The sequence below is a fragment of the Danio rerio genome, chromosome 18, assembly GCF_049306965.1.
Source record: "Danio rerio strain Tuebingen ecotype United States chromosome 18, GRCz12tu, whole genome shotgun sequence".
NCBI classification, from domain to species: domain Eukaryota; kingdom Metazoa; phylum Chordata; class Actinopteri; order Cypriniformes; family Danionidae; genus Danio; species Danio rerio.
The window spans coordinates 19,092,850-19,110,149 of NC_133193.1; the positions used below are offsets into that span (position 1 = coordinate 19,092,850).

General features: G+C 34.3%; 1 protein-coding gene across 4 annotated transcripts; it reads right to left on the reverse strand.

Annotated features, from left to right (window-relative positions):
• Window positions 1–2: 2 nt before the first annotated feature.
• psme3ip1 (proteasome activator subunit 3 interacting protein 1) lies at window positions 3–16,631 on the reverse strand. 4 transcript variants are annotated; one of them, XM_068214730.1, is made up of 9 exons: window positions 16,597–16,631; window positions 14,067–14,131; window positions 13,875–13,988; window positions 13,664–13,762; window positions 10,782–10,904; window positions 4,900–5,035; window positions 4,356–4,429; window positions 653–805; window positions 3–343 (listed from the first exon to the last, which is right to left on the reverse strand). In XM_068214730.1, the coding sequence occupies exons 3-9, from the start codon at window positions 13,978–13,980 to the stop codon at window positions 339–341; spliced, it is 696 nt and encodes a 231-aa protein (XP_068070831.1). In that variant the 5' UTR covers window positions 13,981–13,988; window positions 14,067–14,131; window positions 16,597–16,631; the 3' UTR covers window positions 3–338.
• Between the last annotated feature and the right edge of the window lie 669 nt (window positions 16,632–17,300).

Here is a 17,300-nt window from a genome sequence, read left to right on the forward strand (position 1 = left end):
AACACAAGAGAAACACTTTTATTGTCCATTCTGTCATCACTGGTTATTTTCCAGCAAACAAACACAAGGTTTGGTGCCCTTAAAGAGCAGAGTTCATGAAAAATCCAGCATTCTTAGCATTGCAGCATTTCGTCTTAAAAACATAAACAAGAAAGAAACGCAAAAATTCAAACCAAGCCATTTCAACATGTCTGCTTTGTCCTGTGATGGATTCGGACTAAATGTTTCATGTCTTCTTGATCCGCAGCTGTCAGTCAGTGTCCCGTTGACCACTAGAGCTCTGCAGAAACCGCAAGGGTAGATGGGAAGGTGCGTCACCAGGTTAAGCTGCCGGGGGGTTAAACTGTATGGAATGTAATATGGAGGAGGATGGGGGAAGTGTCATGTTTTGAGAGCACAAGACATCAACAACCACAATAGAAGTTAACATTACAGCCTTTAATAAACATCAAGCAAATAACCAAACACAGACTTAACTCCAAACTGAAATAATACCTACGGCTAAATGGCTTTAGCTAATGATTTGTGCTCCGCGCCGCTCAGAAGGTGAGGGAGAGATAGTGAGTAAGTGAGTGTGATCTGTGTGTGTGTGTGTGTGTTTATCTGAAGAGCCTGTGGCGCTTTATGGAAGAGCCAATCTCGTCCACGCTACCTTCGAGGTCGCTGCTGGACTCTGAGTCGCTGCTGCCCGAGTATGCGCCGAGCCCTGGGAGGATCCCCACACACACGGCGGCCGAGGGCAGGTGGAGGACGCCGGAGCGGTTCGCACCAGTGCCGGGGGATTTGGGGTCTTCCCTCGTCTGCTCTGAGAACACACAACAAACACACGCACATAGAGCGCACGCAGTCTCTGGTGCATTCAAGTAGGCATCACTGCAGTCCGGAGACCTACAAGAGGGAGGGACTTACACCGCAAGTAGGCTGCATGACCTCCAAGTGGGAAAGAGTTTTGCCGCAAGTAGGTTGGATTTAGGGTTAGTGTAGGTGTAGTGGACGTTACTAAAACTAGAGGCCACTGTGAGGTTGGGTTTAGAGTTGGTCTAGGCAGGGGCGGACTGGTCATCTGGCAATTCTGGCAAATGCCAGAAGGGCCGGACCAATTTTTAAATGTGGGCCGTATGTTCCATATCCGTATGTTCCGTATGTTATATGTATTGTTTTTAAGTGCAGACAGCTTTTATCTCGTGCTAGATGTGATATTATGATGATGATAATGAAAATATCACCAATTGTACATTAAAGTAAATAGTGAATGTGCTAGTCTGTGGGTGGGGCTATATCGGCAGTGTTGGGGAGGTAACTTTGGAAATGTAATAGATTACAGATTACAAATTACCCTATTTAAAATGTAATAAGTTACACTACTTTTCGATTACTTTATAAAAGTAAAATAACTAATTACTTTTGATTACTTTTAAGTGTTTAATGGACATTTTCAAATAAATCATTTTCAAGCATTTTTACCGAGGACATGTTCCCCACGGGATTTAAGCCTGTGGGTGCGCCGCAAATCAAAAGCATCAGAATAGCACCTCTTTAATAAATGGCCTCAGCAGAAGGCATCGTGCACATCAAAAACAAGCAAAGCAACAGATTAATATTTTTCAACATATCCCAGATTTAAAAAAAAAAAACATTTTTAGATGTAACCCCATTTGTAATCTTTAACATTTTCACAACTGTAATTTAATTACATATTTTTTTCTCTGTAACAAATTACTGTTACTTTTATTTTGTAATGAAATGACGTAACACCTTTACATGTAACTAGTTACTCCCCAACACTGTATATCGGTGTGATAATTTGTGTCGGTGTGGTAATTTGTGTGGCTACAGTGCCAGGGTTGAATTTTTGACCCAGTCCACTCCTGGGTCTAGGTCAGGGGTGCCCAATCATACATCTGGAGATCTACTTTCCAGCAGAGTTCAGCTCCAACCCTCAAACATAACACAACTAAGTAGGATCTGATGGAGCACATGGTAATTAAAGATGTGTGTTTGATCAAGGTATGCAACTAAACTTTGCAGGAGGAAGTTAGATCTCCAGAAACAGGATTGGACACCCCTGGGCTAGGTGTAAACATTAAAAAAAAAACTAAAGGTTGGACTCCGTGTCCTGTAAGGACATTAAATAAAGGAAAACTCCAGAAGGTGTGTACAGCTCACTTGGAGTTCAAGTCGCACTCACTTGGAGCTGACCACCCCATTTGGAGCTTTCTCCGACCTTCGTTTACACACTTTTCAGTGCATTTCACATTTAATTTGGCAGGTTAATATGTATTGGCTAACCAATCTGGCATTTCTAACATCCAATAATACTTTTTTTTTACTATTGAAGAGTTCATTTGGATACATTTTTGCCCACATTTATTATTATTAATTAATCAAAATGGAGTTGTATGTTTTTGCAAATAAATGTAATGTAATAATATGTCAGGTTATGTAAAGTTACCCCAAAACTAAATACGCCAAAGCGCAATGAAGCTGTGGTTTGCGGTAGGGCTGCTAAATATATTGTTTCAGCATTAATATCACAGTAGTCATCGCGAGTCGACGCAGCGTTGAGTCTGGATTTTATTTGATCATCTCGTAAGTGTTTTTTTGTGGCCTGTGACTGTGTGAAGGTTTTTAAAGCATTCAGGTCCAAGAAATTGAACTGTTTCTGACTTGACAAATTAATAACGCTAATTCAATTCTATTGAATTGTTTATTTAAAAATACTACGCATTAATATTTCACATTTCATCATAAAATTACAGTGTACAGTTCGACTCCTCAAACTTATATAGATGCTGTTTATATAATTTGTCTCCATTTCTTTATTGAACTTATTTATGTCTGTTGATTTGTTGTAGATTGTTTCTTATATCTTATGCATATGCACTCCCCTACAAATTCTTTTTTGTATATGTATGTATGTATAAAGAATGAATAAATTCTTTACAAAGATTTATTAAAAAAATTTAGTGAAATTATATTCATATCACAATATATATCGCAGAATAAAAAATATTGCAGTGTTATATTTTTCCAATATCATGCAGCCCTAGTTTACTGTGATTTTATAAGAGCGACTGGCCATTTATAAAGGCTCCCTTATCTGTCATAAAATCTCTGCAAACCATCAGGGATCATTGCTTTTATAATATAGTTATTCCATATACAGTTGAAGTCAGAATTATTAGCACCCCTTTGAATTGTTTCTTCTTTTTTAAATATTGCACAAATGATGTTTAACAGAGCAAGACAATTTTTACAGTATGTCTAATAATTTTTTTTCTTCTGGAGAAAGTCTAAGTTGTTTTATTTCGGCAAAAATATAAGCAGTTTTTTTTTTTTTTTTTTAAAAAACATTTTAAGGTCAAAATCATTAGCCCCTTTAAGATATATATTTTTCTATAGTCTACAGAACAAACCATCATTATACAATAACTTGCCTAATTACCCTAACCTGCCAAGTTAACCTAATTAAAATAGTTAATTCTTTAAATGTCACTTTAAGCTGTATAGAAGTGTCTTGAAAAATATCTAGTCAAATATTATGTACCGTCCTCAAGGCAAAGATAAAATAAATCAGTTATTAGAAATGAGTTATTAAAACTATCATGTTTAGAAATGTGTCGAAAAAATCTTCTTTCTGTGTAAATAAACAGGGGGGCTTATAATTCAGTGGGTTAATAATTCAACTGTACATAGTTCCACAAAATAAAACAGATTGTTTGGCTCAGTACTGATAACAGAATGGTTGCCAAGCAACAGCCACAGGTGTATGTTTGTAGTGTTATATAACAGCATTGAACAAGGACTATCCAAAACCTTCAAGAAGCAATCAGTTTTATAAAGTAGTGTAGATACGATAAGGTGTTGGGTGGGTTTACAATATTTGCTTAAGTTATTTTGTTCATTTGACTCAGAATATATTTAGGCTTTGAATTTATTTTAGCAAACCTTAAAAAAAGAAAAAGCACAAAGCTTTAGGATGTGTATATTGCTAGGAATACACAGAACATCTAAAAACAATGCTGTGTCCAAGGCTAAATGTGCTTGTACGTTGTAAGTGTGCACAAATTGAAGGTGTTTGTGTCAACATATGAACCTGTCAAGAGTGAACACTCCATACTGTCAAACAAATCTGGAAAATGAACTTTTCTCTTCATCTCAACTTATATCAATCAAACTGACTAAATGTTTAGTTAAACTATACATGACTTAAAAACATAGTTTAAACAGGTTATCTAAATTAAATAAGTTAAAGCAACATAAAAAGAATTGTAGCCATAACTTTTTGTTGTATCATTTTTACAGTGCATAAATCACAGCACAAAATTCAAATAACATTCCCCTGAACTGCTCACCTGTCTGACTGCCGTTGCCTGTTACGCTCTCCTCTGTTTTCTGCTTTTTACTCCCTTCTGAGGACTGAGATGAGCTGCGAAAAACAAAAATCAAACGGATAATTGTACCTAAAGATTATGTCGCCTCAGACATCAACAGGTTTAAATACATTACAGAATTTAAATGCAAAGTTTGTTCCAACCACCTAAAATACACTTGCCTGGAGGTTTTCACCCAGCGTATAAACAGTGCTCACTATGTGGATTATGTAATCAGATCACAAAAATGAAGTCCTTGTAATGAGATTATATTACATTTTATAATGCTTACAACCTTGAAGACATCAATATAGTATAAAATAATGATAAAAAGTCAGGTTAAAAAGACTTAAAATCTGGAATCCAGATTACATTACTAGTTATAATTGTCATAATGTATATTCAATTATCAGTAATGGACAACAATTTCTAAAAAATTTACCCAGCATTGAATTTTAATTAGGCTTGATGCTAATCTTTGCTAGACAGTGACCCTTCAGAAAGGATTTCTTCCCTTTCATCATACCTGCGTCGTTTGACTGCTCCAGCAAGCAGGTGGGCTTGAGACAGGTGACTGGTCCTGTGCTCTGAAGGTTTGGGTCCTGCTTTTTTCTCCGACTCCTTCTTCTGGCTATCGGTGGCTGCCAGCTTCTGCAGAGCGCTGTGAGCTTCATTTAAGGAAAAATCACTGCCATTGACAATTTTAGTTAAAATTTTTAATGTTTATTGAGCTAGCGAAGCTTCTTATTCTTTTTTTTATAGAAGGCAAAGAAAATATACATCGAATAAAACATCAACATTACAGTTTCCTACTTTCTATTTTTGTTTAACAACCCAACTCCAAGACCTGAAAATCCCAAGGCAGCTTAACAAAATAATTAGGGTCAAATAAAGTATTTACACGTCTTCAGTCATGCATGTCGTAACATGATAAATAAATCAAGTAAAAATGACAAATATAAGAGGGAATTAAACATTTTGAAGGACGAACTAAAGACAAAATATGGAGGTGATACAAAAATATATACAGATTATTTAATATAATAAAATATGATCAAGTAGGTTCCCTATTTAGTCTAGTCGCCTATGATTTTTGATATTTAATTAGGACAGTAAAATCTGACTTTGCCGAGACAAAAGTCTTGTCACTTAACAGAAATAATGTATAGTATAGAATATAAAGTCAGTGAAAAAATAATTCATATTGTGACTGACTCCCATGAGCTTGACCGTTAGTTTACTATGAGGGACTGATGTACAAAAGAAGCCCAACCCTAGCTTAATATTCCATTTCAGTTGGAGATACATTAACATACTAATATAAAAGTCTCAGCGATTTCCATTTTACGCAGACTTTAAACTATAAGAAAACTTAACAGAAACCCACATCAAGCTTCTTATCACCTATGCTGTTGTGGTAAACCACTTAACACACATATTTTCTTATAAACTAAGACAACTTAAGAAGCAGAAAAAGAACAAAAACCACAGACTTTGAGGAAGCTAATATAAAGAGGGCAAGCGCTCATGAAAGTCACCACAGAAATTAAACCTACTTCCTTTTTCTCATAGGGATGGCCTAAAAAAGCGACACACTTACAGGTAAGACAATTAGGTGCCTTCATGAGAGGCAGATTGAGCAGAATGAGGGCAAAGTACTGTACTGTGCTGCGCTGCAGATCATGGCTCTCAGTGGTGCTTTTAGATGCAGTTATCAAGCCCTGAGAAAGGGTTCAGTTGCCACGACAACGCATCCTCCAACCTTCCATCTACAGTCATACCTGATTGGCAGAAGAGAAAGGCCATGGCAGTTCCATGATGAGAAATCAATGGTGTGATATGGATAAACACGTTGTTTGAGCAAACGTTCAACAAAACAAAAACAAGCCATAGAATTATCAGCCCTCCTGGTAAATATGAATTCTCTTATATTGGTTTTACCCCATTTCTTTTTAACAGAGAGAAGATCTCTTCAACACATTTCTAAACATAATAGTTTTAATAAATCATTTCAAATAACTGATTTATTTTGTCTTAACCGTGATGACAGTACATAATAGTTCACTAGTTATTATTTAAGATGCTAGTATTCAGCTTATTATGCAATTTAAAGGCTTAACTAGGTTAATTAGGCAAGTTAGGATAATTAGGCAAGTTATCGTATAACAATGGTCTGTTTATAGAAAACTGAAAAAAAAAAGTTTAAGATGGCTAATAATATTGACGCACAATAATTTTTAATTGCACACATTCTTACATGACTGAACCTGGATGTTACTCATATGTCACTGAGACTTCCCGAGTTGAAAATGAAAGACAATGCTTTAAAAAGACCTTTTTCAGATAATCACAATTGTTTGAGAAACCCACGCCACAGTGAGTTCTTATAGCTTAAAAAATTAAAAACTGCTTTTATTCTAGCCGAAATGAAAAAATAAGACATTCATTCATTCATTCATTCATTCTCTTTCGGCTCAGTACCTTTATTAATCTGGGGTCGCCACAGTGGAATGAACCGCTTACTTTTCCAGCATAAGTTTTGTGCAGCGGAAGCCTTTCCAGCTGCAACCCATCACTGGGAAACTGTTAAACATAATTTGGGAAATATATATAAAAAGGTTAGTAGCATATTTGACTTCAAATGATTATATACATATTGGGTAAAATTAAGACACCACTTATTTTATATTCAAGTTTGTCTGGATTTAAAAATTATTTTTATGTTTTTTAGCAAGATAATATTAAACATTATAATAAACTATTTATTTCTATACAGCTTAAAGTGATATTTAAAGGCTTAACTATGTTAATTAGGTTAAGTATTCAGGTTAGGGTCAATAGACAAGTTATTGTATAACGATGGTTTGTTCTGTAGACTTTTGAAAAAATTATATAGCTTAAAGGGGCTAATAATTTTGACCCTAAAAATGTTTTTAAAAAAAATAAAAACTGCTTTTATTCTAGCCGAAATAAAACAAATAAGACTTTCTCCAGAAGAAAAAATATTATCAGACATACTGTGAAAATGTTCTTGCTCTGTTAAAGCACTTGGGAATTATTAAAAAAAAATTATAAATCTAATAATTCTGACTTCAACTGTACAAATTATTTAACAGCTGGGTAATTCTTTCAGATTTTTAACATATGATCAAATTGGTTCCCAGTAAGTATATAACCTGTGAACCGAACCCCTCAGTTAGTGTGTATTTGATCTTTTTTAGTTTTTAGAAATTACATTACATCTTTAAAATGGCTACATTGTTATGCTTTGGAAAAGCAATGAATCCATGCCAGTTAATTCACCAAAGAGAAAAGTTTGTTTTGGTACAGTAATCTTCAACTAAAGTCTGATCATGTGCTTCTGTGTTTAAAGTGGTGGTCCTTCTCTGTTGATGTCACTAATCTTAACCACGCCCCTCTTGATGTTAGTACTAATGTTCCTTCAATGTTTTAATGTTAGAAGACGCAAGAAATCAATATTTGGTGGAATAATATAGATTGTTTTGTAATGTCAACAAATGAAAACTTTTGTTATTCTAACCAAATGTCATTTTCTGAAAACAAAGAATAAATAAATTTATAATTTGCTATTTGACAGAAATGTCAGATTTTATAGAGTAAACAAAAATCAATATGAAACTGCAGCAAAACATGATTCAATTCAGACTCAAACCATGTTTCTGAACCAACTGCTTATTTTAAAAAACAGCTGAAAAGCGTCAATGGTTTTATGTATGTAGTATTGTACATGCAGCAATGACAAGTTGACACAATGACGTGTCTTTATGGCTACATTGCATCACATTCAACAATGTGCAACTTCCACAAACTTCCACAACTCAGGTAAACTATATGTTTTCTTGCCTGTGGTTGTGGATTTCATCTCTCACTGCTGAGTGAGAGACATTGACGTGACAGAAAGAACAAATTGTGTTCGACTGCATTGCTTTTTTTAGTTTTAATGTAATCATGTGCTAGACGAATGCCTTTCTTATATAGAAATCTAATATACTGCATTTCAATCTCATATATGACATACAAGTTCATGCTTGTATGTCATATATGCATACAGTGCTCAGTATAATTGCGTACACCCCATTTAGAAAATGAATATTTTTATCAATTTCTCAGTGAATAAATTCAATGTATTTTGGTGCATTTAAACAAAACAGATTTTTAAACACATATATTTATTAAAATACTATTTTAGTCACAGAACATCTTTAGAATTTGAGATAATACAATTAATTTCACAAAAATATTGCAAAATAAAATTACAAACTACAACATTTCAACAAAATTGCATATTTTTCTGTTTCTTTAGATTTGAAATTATTTTTTTTCTGTAACATTAATTTGGGCTACTAACTTTTTAACCATTATTATGAGGTATTTTGTTAGATAAGCTTCAGATTTGGCTTCAGTATGGACTAAACTAATGTGTATGCACAAATATAATATTGTAAGGCTTCCCATAGAAAAATAGTGATAAAAAAAGAGATCTGTGGGGTGTGCACTCAAATATGCTGAATACTGTGTATAAAATACGTGTCGTATATGCAACTCATATTTCAACCATATTGCCAAAATGGCCATTTATATATTTTTTAGCCACAGGAATTACAAATATGTACATATATGATTAGATATAATAGATGTAATTTTCTATATGTTTATATATAGCCATACATCATATTTCTATGAAAAAAGAATAATTAACCTAAAAATGAAACTTCAGTCATCAGTTACTCACTCTCCACTTGTTCTAAACATGTTTGAATTACTTTCTTTTGGTAAACACAAAGGGAAAAAAATAATAACCAAACAGTTTGTGGTAACACTCATTTTATAGTACTTTTTCCTACTATGGAAGTTTTTACATTTCTTCCTTTGTGTTGAGCAAAATAAATAATCATAAATAGGTTTGAAACAAGGAGAGGGTGAGAATTGTCATTCATAGAATTGTAATATTTGAACTTTGAAGCATTGCTCATACAATTCAATGTGTGCTGCCTATAATTCTATGGTTCTGTACTGGTACTGCGCTAATTTCCTACTTCATATGATTTATTTTTTTTTTGTCTATGGTCATTGGCTAAGTAGAATTGTCAGTCCTGTGATTCTCATCCAATCAAATTGTGCATAGACAACTGCATCAGACTGACCTCGAGACATGGAGGCTTATAAATGAAGCAAACATGTACAGAATAGAAGCATAAAAGTGTCCAAAATGATGCAAATTCATTACACGCAATGACTGTTTGACTGTTTAGACGATGTTACTTATGAGAATATAAAGAATGCCTACTATGTGTAGACTGACAGCGCAAAATGGCGTTAAACAATAACTAAATGCACTACAGAATGTTACGTTTTCAAATATATGCATAAATTGCACGTGTTCTATCAGTGCTGCATGAGCTTGGTTTTCTTAAATCTAGGATTAAAGATAGTCCCAGATGGGATTAAATGTTTGAGCAGTCTTAAAAGGATAGTTCAGTCAAAAATGAAAATTCTCTTATCATTAATTCACCATTGAATAGTCAGAAACCGGTTTGATTTTCTCAGTTCAGTTAAACACAAAAGAAGATATTTTGAAGAATGTTAAAGACTTGTAATTATTGACTTCCATAGTATTAGTTTCTCCTAATATGGATGTCAATGGTCACATTTAAAACATTCTTCAGCATATCTTCCTCTGTGTTTAACAGGAAAAAAACCAACTCAAACTGGGTTGAAACAAGCAACAGTTATGCAAATAATGACAGAATTATGATTTTTAGGTGAAATAACCCTTTAAATAAGATTGAATTATATTAAAATATATCAGTGCTGTTGTTTTGTTTCAAGAAGATGCACACTAATGATGTTTTTGTTTTCTAAAAGCTTCTTAAAGTCCTGCATGTGTTGCCTAGTCCTGGCTTTGGCTTAGGTCTTTCTGTAAACCAGTCCATTGTTTTCCCATTAAATTATTCATTAAATTTACTTTACTTGGTCTAACAATAGTCTTCTTTTTAAAACCCCAGCTGTGAAATGTTTCTTTTTGGTGTAAGTTCTAAAATTTCCAGCTGTAAAGTAAAATAACCTGCTTTAAGCCGTATTCTTAAAAACGGTTCCCCAAACCTCATTTGCCAAGCCTGCGTGAATTTCTTTGGAAGCAACGCTGGATCGTCAGTGCATCAGCTTTCTCTTGGGGCTGTCTTCTGTTTGAGAACATGCTACACTAACAAGCTACAAGAAGTTACTTTTCAGCAGCCATCAACGCGCCTGACAGCTGAAGCTTCTACCACCAGCTTAACGAAGGTGAAAGTGGAGACAGACTCAGCCGCCAAAGCAAAATTCGCCGTCAATTTTCCCAAGCGGCTGCATGACAGTAATATTGTAGACACTTTAAGGTGCAAAAGGATATTCTGTATTCTTTTATCTCCTGAGCGTCCTCCTCCCGTCTGTGTTTCTCTATTAGAGACTGCTTCCGCGACACCTCATCAAGAAAACTGGTTTCGTCTTCATCCAAGCCTTTAACCATGTTCTCTGTGGAGGAACACAACAACCAAGCCAGAAATGAGAATTGTGAATATGGTACTATTGTAATTCTTTTAAAAATCATTGCAATATTGGTGATGCTGCAAGTCCAGAAACTGTCATGTAAAGAATTTACTTTAATGTGTGATATGACTAAATGGCAAAGTCCCTTCAAGGCAAGTCATTTCACTTGGCGGCCATTTTTGAAACGCCTCTCGGTCATTCTGTTTAAATGGAAAAACATCAAATTCTCCAAAATTACTTGCCAAGCTTTGGCCTCTGTACTTCATTCACCACATTGACTGTTACACTTTCCCCCATTCAAAACTATACGAGTGACAAGTCTTGTGTATTCTATAGTCCAAAATTCCTCTAAAGAGTAGACCCAATAACACTATAATGTCACAACTTAAAGGAACACTCCACTTTTTAAAAAATACATTTTCAGTTTGTTGCTTCACATTGTACAGCTTTTTTTAAAATTCATTAAAATTTTTCCAACCATTTTTAAATCCATTAAGCCGATCTCTGGGTTTGGTGTAAGCACCTTTAGCTTAGTTTAGCATAAATCATTGAATCAGATTAGACCATTAGCATGTCGCTCAAAAAATTCTAAAGTGTTTTGATAATTCTAGAATTTAAAGCTTGACAACTCTTCTGTACTAAGACTGATGGAAAATAAAAAGCACCTGTTTTCTAAGTATAGTTCCTAGCCATATCAACTAAGAAAACAGCAATTTTTCATTTTCCATTGGTCTTAGTAAACAATGTAACTACAGAAAAAGTAAATCTCTTTTTAAACTATTAATAATTTTTTTTCTTTTTTCTTCAAATTTCTAACAGATTTCAACGCTCTAATCAGATTCATTGTTTGCTAAGCTAGTTTTCCCACCAGACCCTGAGATCTGCTGAAACAGACTCAAAGACCTTTTAACAACCTATGTGCAAAGTCTAAAGCACATAGTGCAAAAGCATTAAGGGGCGTGTCCCTATCAACTTATGCCATTTTAAGGACAGAAAGATGAGCTCAGTACCCCTGCTCATGGTCTAACAGGCTGTTGTGCTTATTCTCTTAATGAGTTATGGGTGTGTTTTAAACACAATGTGCATTAAACCAATCAGAGTCTCATCCCCCATTCCCAAAGTCAGTTGCGTCGTGCCATGGTGTATTTGCTATTTACATGGCAGACTTTGTAAGTGGAAAAACTAAACGCTTAACTAGCGAAAAAACAGTTAAACAGAGCACAGCGTGAGGATAAAGAATGAGCCTGCTCCATTCGGCCGGCTTACTTTCTCTTTATTTTACTTTTGCTCTCTCCTTTACTCCTTTACTTCATGGAGTAAGGAAACAGTGTACGTACTCCAGTGAAGACATCCATTAGCCTACATATTTAATTTTGTGTGCTAAGCGCAAAGATTTGTTTAAAACTATTTCTAAATTGAGTTCTAATTTCCAGCAAACGAATAAATGAACAATAATAACGAAGTGTGGTCAAAAAACCGAGTTATATCCAAACACACGTCCTACTCCTATGCCCCATATGGTGATGTAGACGTCTCAAAAACTCGACAGGTGGACAAATCTAAAACTTGTTTTTATTAAAATAAGTATAAATAAGCATATAATAAATAACACTACTAACAATAATAACAAACTCCCCCGAGATAAAGAAGGCATGCAGGTATAGTGTTTTTATATTTATGTATAAATGCTTTGCGCTGGACTTTAGACCCGCTTTTAGATGGTCAATGGCGCGGTCTCAGTTTCACTTTCTCAAAAGGTGCAAGTGAAATTGAAAATTGCCATAACACACCTCCTTTAAAGACCGGAACACCCCTGAGTCCACAAAGTGGTACAAATGGATTCACCATTTAAACAACGTGGCACAAACCGTGAAAATTAGGGTTGCGCTGGTCTAAAATAGTAACAAATCCTGCAAAACACATCTTGCGCCTTATTGCGCTGAGTGTACGATAGGGCTCAATAACTGTAAAACTCATCTATTTAACCTTCATGACTTGTATAAATGAGCTTATTTCTATATAAAAAAAGTTCAGTTAAAAAAATGACTCATCTTCAAATTACTCAGCGATTAAAAACTTTAATAAGATTCTTTTTATCTGTTGAACACAAAAGAAAATATTTTGAAGAATGGAAAAAAGTAGTCTCTGACTTCTAAAGATAATGGCCATCAGTTTCTACCATTCTTCAAAAAATCTTCTTTTGTGTTCAGCATTAGAAAGAAAACACAAGAGGAGGCTGAATGACAGCATTTTTATATTTGGACTTGAAATGTGAATTTTGAACTCTCCCTTTAACAATCATTACCCACTATTGTCTATGAATGCGACCAGCATGCGTGCAGATCAGGAGGATGTGGCCCGTAGAATCAACGGCAATAGGAGCAGCAGCAGTGGTCGCTAGGGAGACCAGAGAGTGGGTTTGTCGCCAGGGATACGGAGACGAATTGGAGATGCTAAGATCATGCCAGTCTCCCATCAGCACCCGCAAGAACAGACCTGCTCCTGATCTCCACCACTCCCATCTGTTCACACTCATAGACACCCACCAACAGGCTCCAACACACACCAGCGCATGTGTACGCACACACACACGCATGTTTTTGCGCAAGCAGTGACAGATAAACCCCAAAATGAGGTCACATATAGGCAGGAATGGCAAGCCCCCTGGGATTGTGTGATGTGTGCCATCTGAAAGATCTGTTTTTGGGGGAAAATGAAAGGAGGAAAACAGTATGAGCACTTACTGAATTTGAACTGCTCCTCATATTCTTCCTGCTTTTTGTCCTTCTGCTCTTGTAGCCTTTCAAACAGAGATCGAGGGTCATATTCTTCCTCTGGCGCCTCTGTGAAAGAGCGAGAATTTGAGCGAATGCATCTGGAGAGCATTAATGTTTATTATTAAGTCTCTTGCTAATTTGTTTGATTTGATTGGAGCTGTTGATATGATTGTCTCACCCTCTGGGTCATCCGGCTTGCGGACTTTCTCCCATTCTTCCTGCCTTTTTTTTCGTTTCTCGTCGAGTTCAGACTCTGACACAAACTTTCGGCTGAGGTCTGCCATGGCAGAACCTACACAACACATGCACAATTTGACATCATTGTGACAAAATCAATTATTATCGATGTATTTTAGTCACCGAACCTCACCTAAATGGCTGTTTATTATCAGGAAAAACACTGTAGGTGGTTCATGAAGTCATCTGCAATAGATTCTGTTAGGAGAGAATAAAGGTGTCATAAACATCGCACACATGCAGAACTATATAGCTTATAAAGCTTTATTGAAGAGAAAAGCATATGCTATCAAGTTATTCATTTTTTTAATTATTATTTCAATAAATGTACAAACCAATATGCTCCGAGCTTCGAGTACAGGAATATTTATTAGATCCAGCAAGTGGTTAACAGATATTTCAGACTGAGAAATGACAGATTCTACAAAAAAATGTAAACACTGCCCCCTAGTGTTAAATTTGAACAGTAAAAGCAATAGATCCTAGAAATAAAAATCTTTAGAGGGGTTGTGTTGTTATAAAAAAAAAATTTAATAAATAAATAATAAACATTATTTACATAGCACCTTAAAAAAAACATCTTTCAAGACTTTTTACAGATATAAAATATGCAAAAGTTTAAGTTACAAGGATAAATGCAAAAAAGAAGTAATAAAAATGATTAAAAACACATAAAATAATAATAATAGTAATAGATCTAAAAATCACATAAAAGTCTAATAAAAGCTACACTTAAAAGTATGTTTTAAAAGATGATTTAAAAATACTCTGCATTGCGAATATCAGAGGGTAAAAAGTTCCACAATTTAGGTGCCAATGAAGAGAACGCCCGGTCTCTCCTCTTATAACAAATAAGAAGAATTGATAATAAATTAAAAGTCCTCAACAACGTAATCCAGAGTAATTATAGGTAATCTACTGTTGGTAATCTTGGGTTACATTTAGATTACTTATGACTTTTGTTAAATGTTATGACATTTTTGTTTTAATTTGTGCCCAAATTAATAAGCATAGTTCACAAATACACTTATATTTTGTGAATATTCAATAATTAAGAGGCCTGTAGGCAGCCTGGTAAAAGGGATAGTTCTTTTTTCCTTTTTGCAGTTATTCACCTCATTTTCTATTTAATTATGATACTTAAATAATGCATTTTAGTGACGTTTTAAGCACTATTATTAGCTGAATTAGCTTGTCAGATGGCCACACATTTTAAAGAAATATTTTCATAAAGAAATATGAAAAGACTTTTAAAATACTAATTTATGACATCATATAGCATTAGAAAAAAATAAATCTGTTAAAGTCTGTGGCCTATTGTCATTTATTATGCAAATAACAAACTGGCCACAGTCTAGTCAGAAATCCGCCATTTGAATGATAAAAAGTCAAACGTAATAATAATAATAATAATAATAATAATGTACAGCTTCATGATTTTTCTTAAAAAAGTACATTTGAAAATTCATGGATAACAACATTTCATCTCTACTTAACAGCTTTACAGTAGCCAAGGATGACTTCACTTACGTCAGATTAAATGTTTTTTGCACAGTTGTATGTTGGACTTATGAAAAATAATATTTTGCATTGGCCAAAACTGATTAGCTAAAGTCACACTGAAGCGAAAGGCAACTGGGGATTCCTCTTGGTTTTAAAGACAATGTCGATTGATTATTTTCAGTATTTATGATGACATCGCAATCAAAATAGGACAAATGAGCTCATGTATGGGACAAATTAAATTGTCAGTGGGGGGTGGGTCTTTCGAACCCCCATTGGCTACGAGACTGAATAAACAATTTGACATGTAGTAGATTTTTTATCATTTTATTTTAAACAGATTTTTTATATTTTTTATTATAGAGTTAGTAAATTATAATGTATGTATATGTTTAATATTACAAATAATTTACTGGTATTGAACGAATGATTTGTAATGCATAAAAGAACTGATTGATTAGTAATTCATAAGTAATATGCTAAAACGTATACAATATAGCTGCAAATAATACATACATAAAATGTAATTACAGAATCCATGAAATCAGTTATTACCCAGCACTGACAAAGACTGGCTTATATCCATTTTTCATTGATTTACTGCTTACATATTTAAACATAATAACAACAACAGATATTTGAAGTGTTTAGAAAGCATAATGCATGCATTCACTCCATTTAAATGGTGCTAGAAATACACTAACATATAAAAACATGTTCGCAATATACCCAGACTATATTTCATCAACTCCTCCACAGGCAGTGTGCAATATGCATCAGAAAATGATCACATATCAAGCAACAATGGGATATATACCAACAAACAGCAACACAAAACATGACAAAACAGCAAATACAGTTTAATACTATGCAAATATATATTCAAGGATCGCTGCATTTATGTTCTACAACAGTATTTACATGAGACAGAAACGCATCTTTAGGGCCTGATATTGATCTGAAGTCCAGCATGCAAGGCTTTGATCGCACTCACTGGATCAGATAACACTAGTATTAGCACAGCGACTGGTTTATTGCACATTATACAAGCTTAAGCCTAGCCGGGTTTTTTTAACTTGACCGAAATATAATGGACAAAGCCAAATAAGATGTGAGGAATAAAGGGTTATTTCAAAAAGGAAATGTGATCAGATATTTACCTTCTCCGGGTTTGTGTCCCTGTAAAAGAATCCCCTGAACAACAGCTGCTAAGGACGCGTAGTTCCTACGCAAAAACAACATTGACTCTTGGGAAATGTAGTGTTCATGAAAAGGTTTTGCTTTCGAAAATCATTTATGATATTGTTTGTGTTTTAATATAAGTAATTTATATAAAAACTCAAAACATATTATTTAATACATATTATTTAATGTGTGGAAAATATCAGGGAATAGGCAGAATTTATGTATTTCATTGAAATGTATTTTTATAATTTAATACTTTCTACAATTATAATTTTAGATACATATTGTTATTTCAATATTTGTCAGTAATGTTAATCAATGAGTTTCTTCGATTTGACTCGTTTTTTGATTAGATGTAGGAGAGAAAATCAAAGATGTCAAGATATTGCAGCAAAAATATTCCCTGATATTTTCCACACATTAAATAATATGTATTAAATAATATGTTGTGTTGAACCCATTTGAATTCGGGCTGGCTGCAACATCTAACTAAATACCAGTTTTGGTGTTATTAAAACAGCGAATGCAGGGAATTAAACCTAAAGCAAAAATAGGTTACACAAGGACCAAATAATTGCACAACTCCATCTCTTGAGAAGAACATGATTGTTTTATTGGTTGCTGGGGGGATTGAGTCCAGCATCATGTGCTGGAGAGAGAAATGTGCAACAACACACAA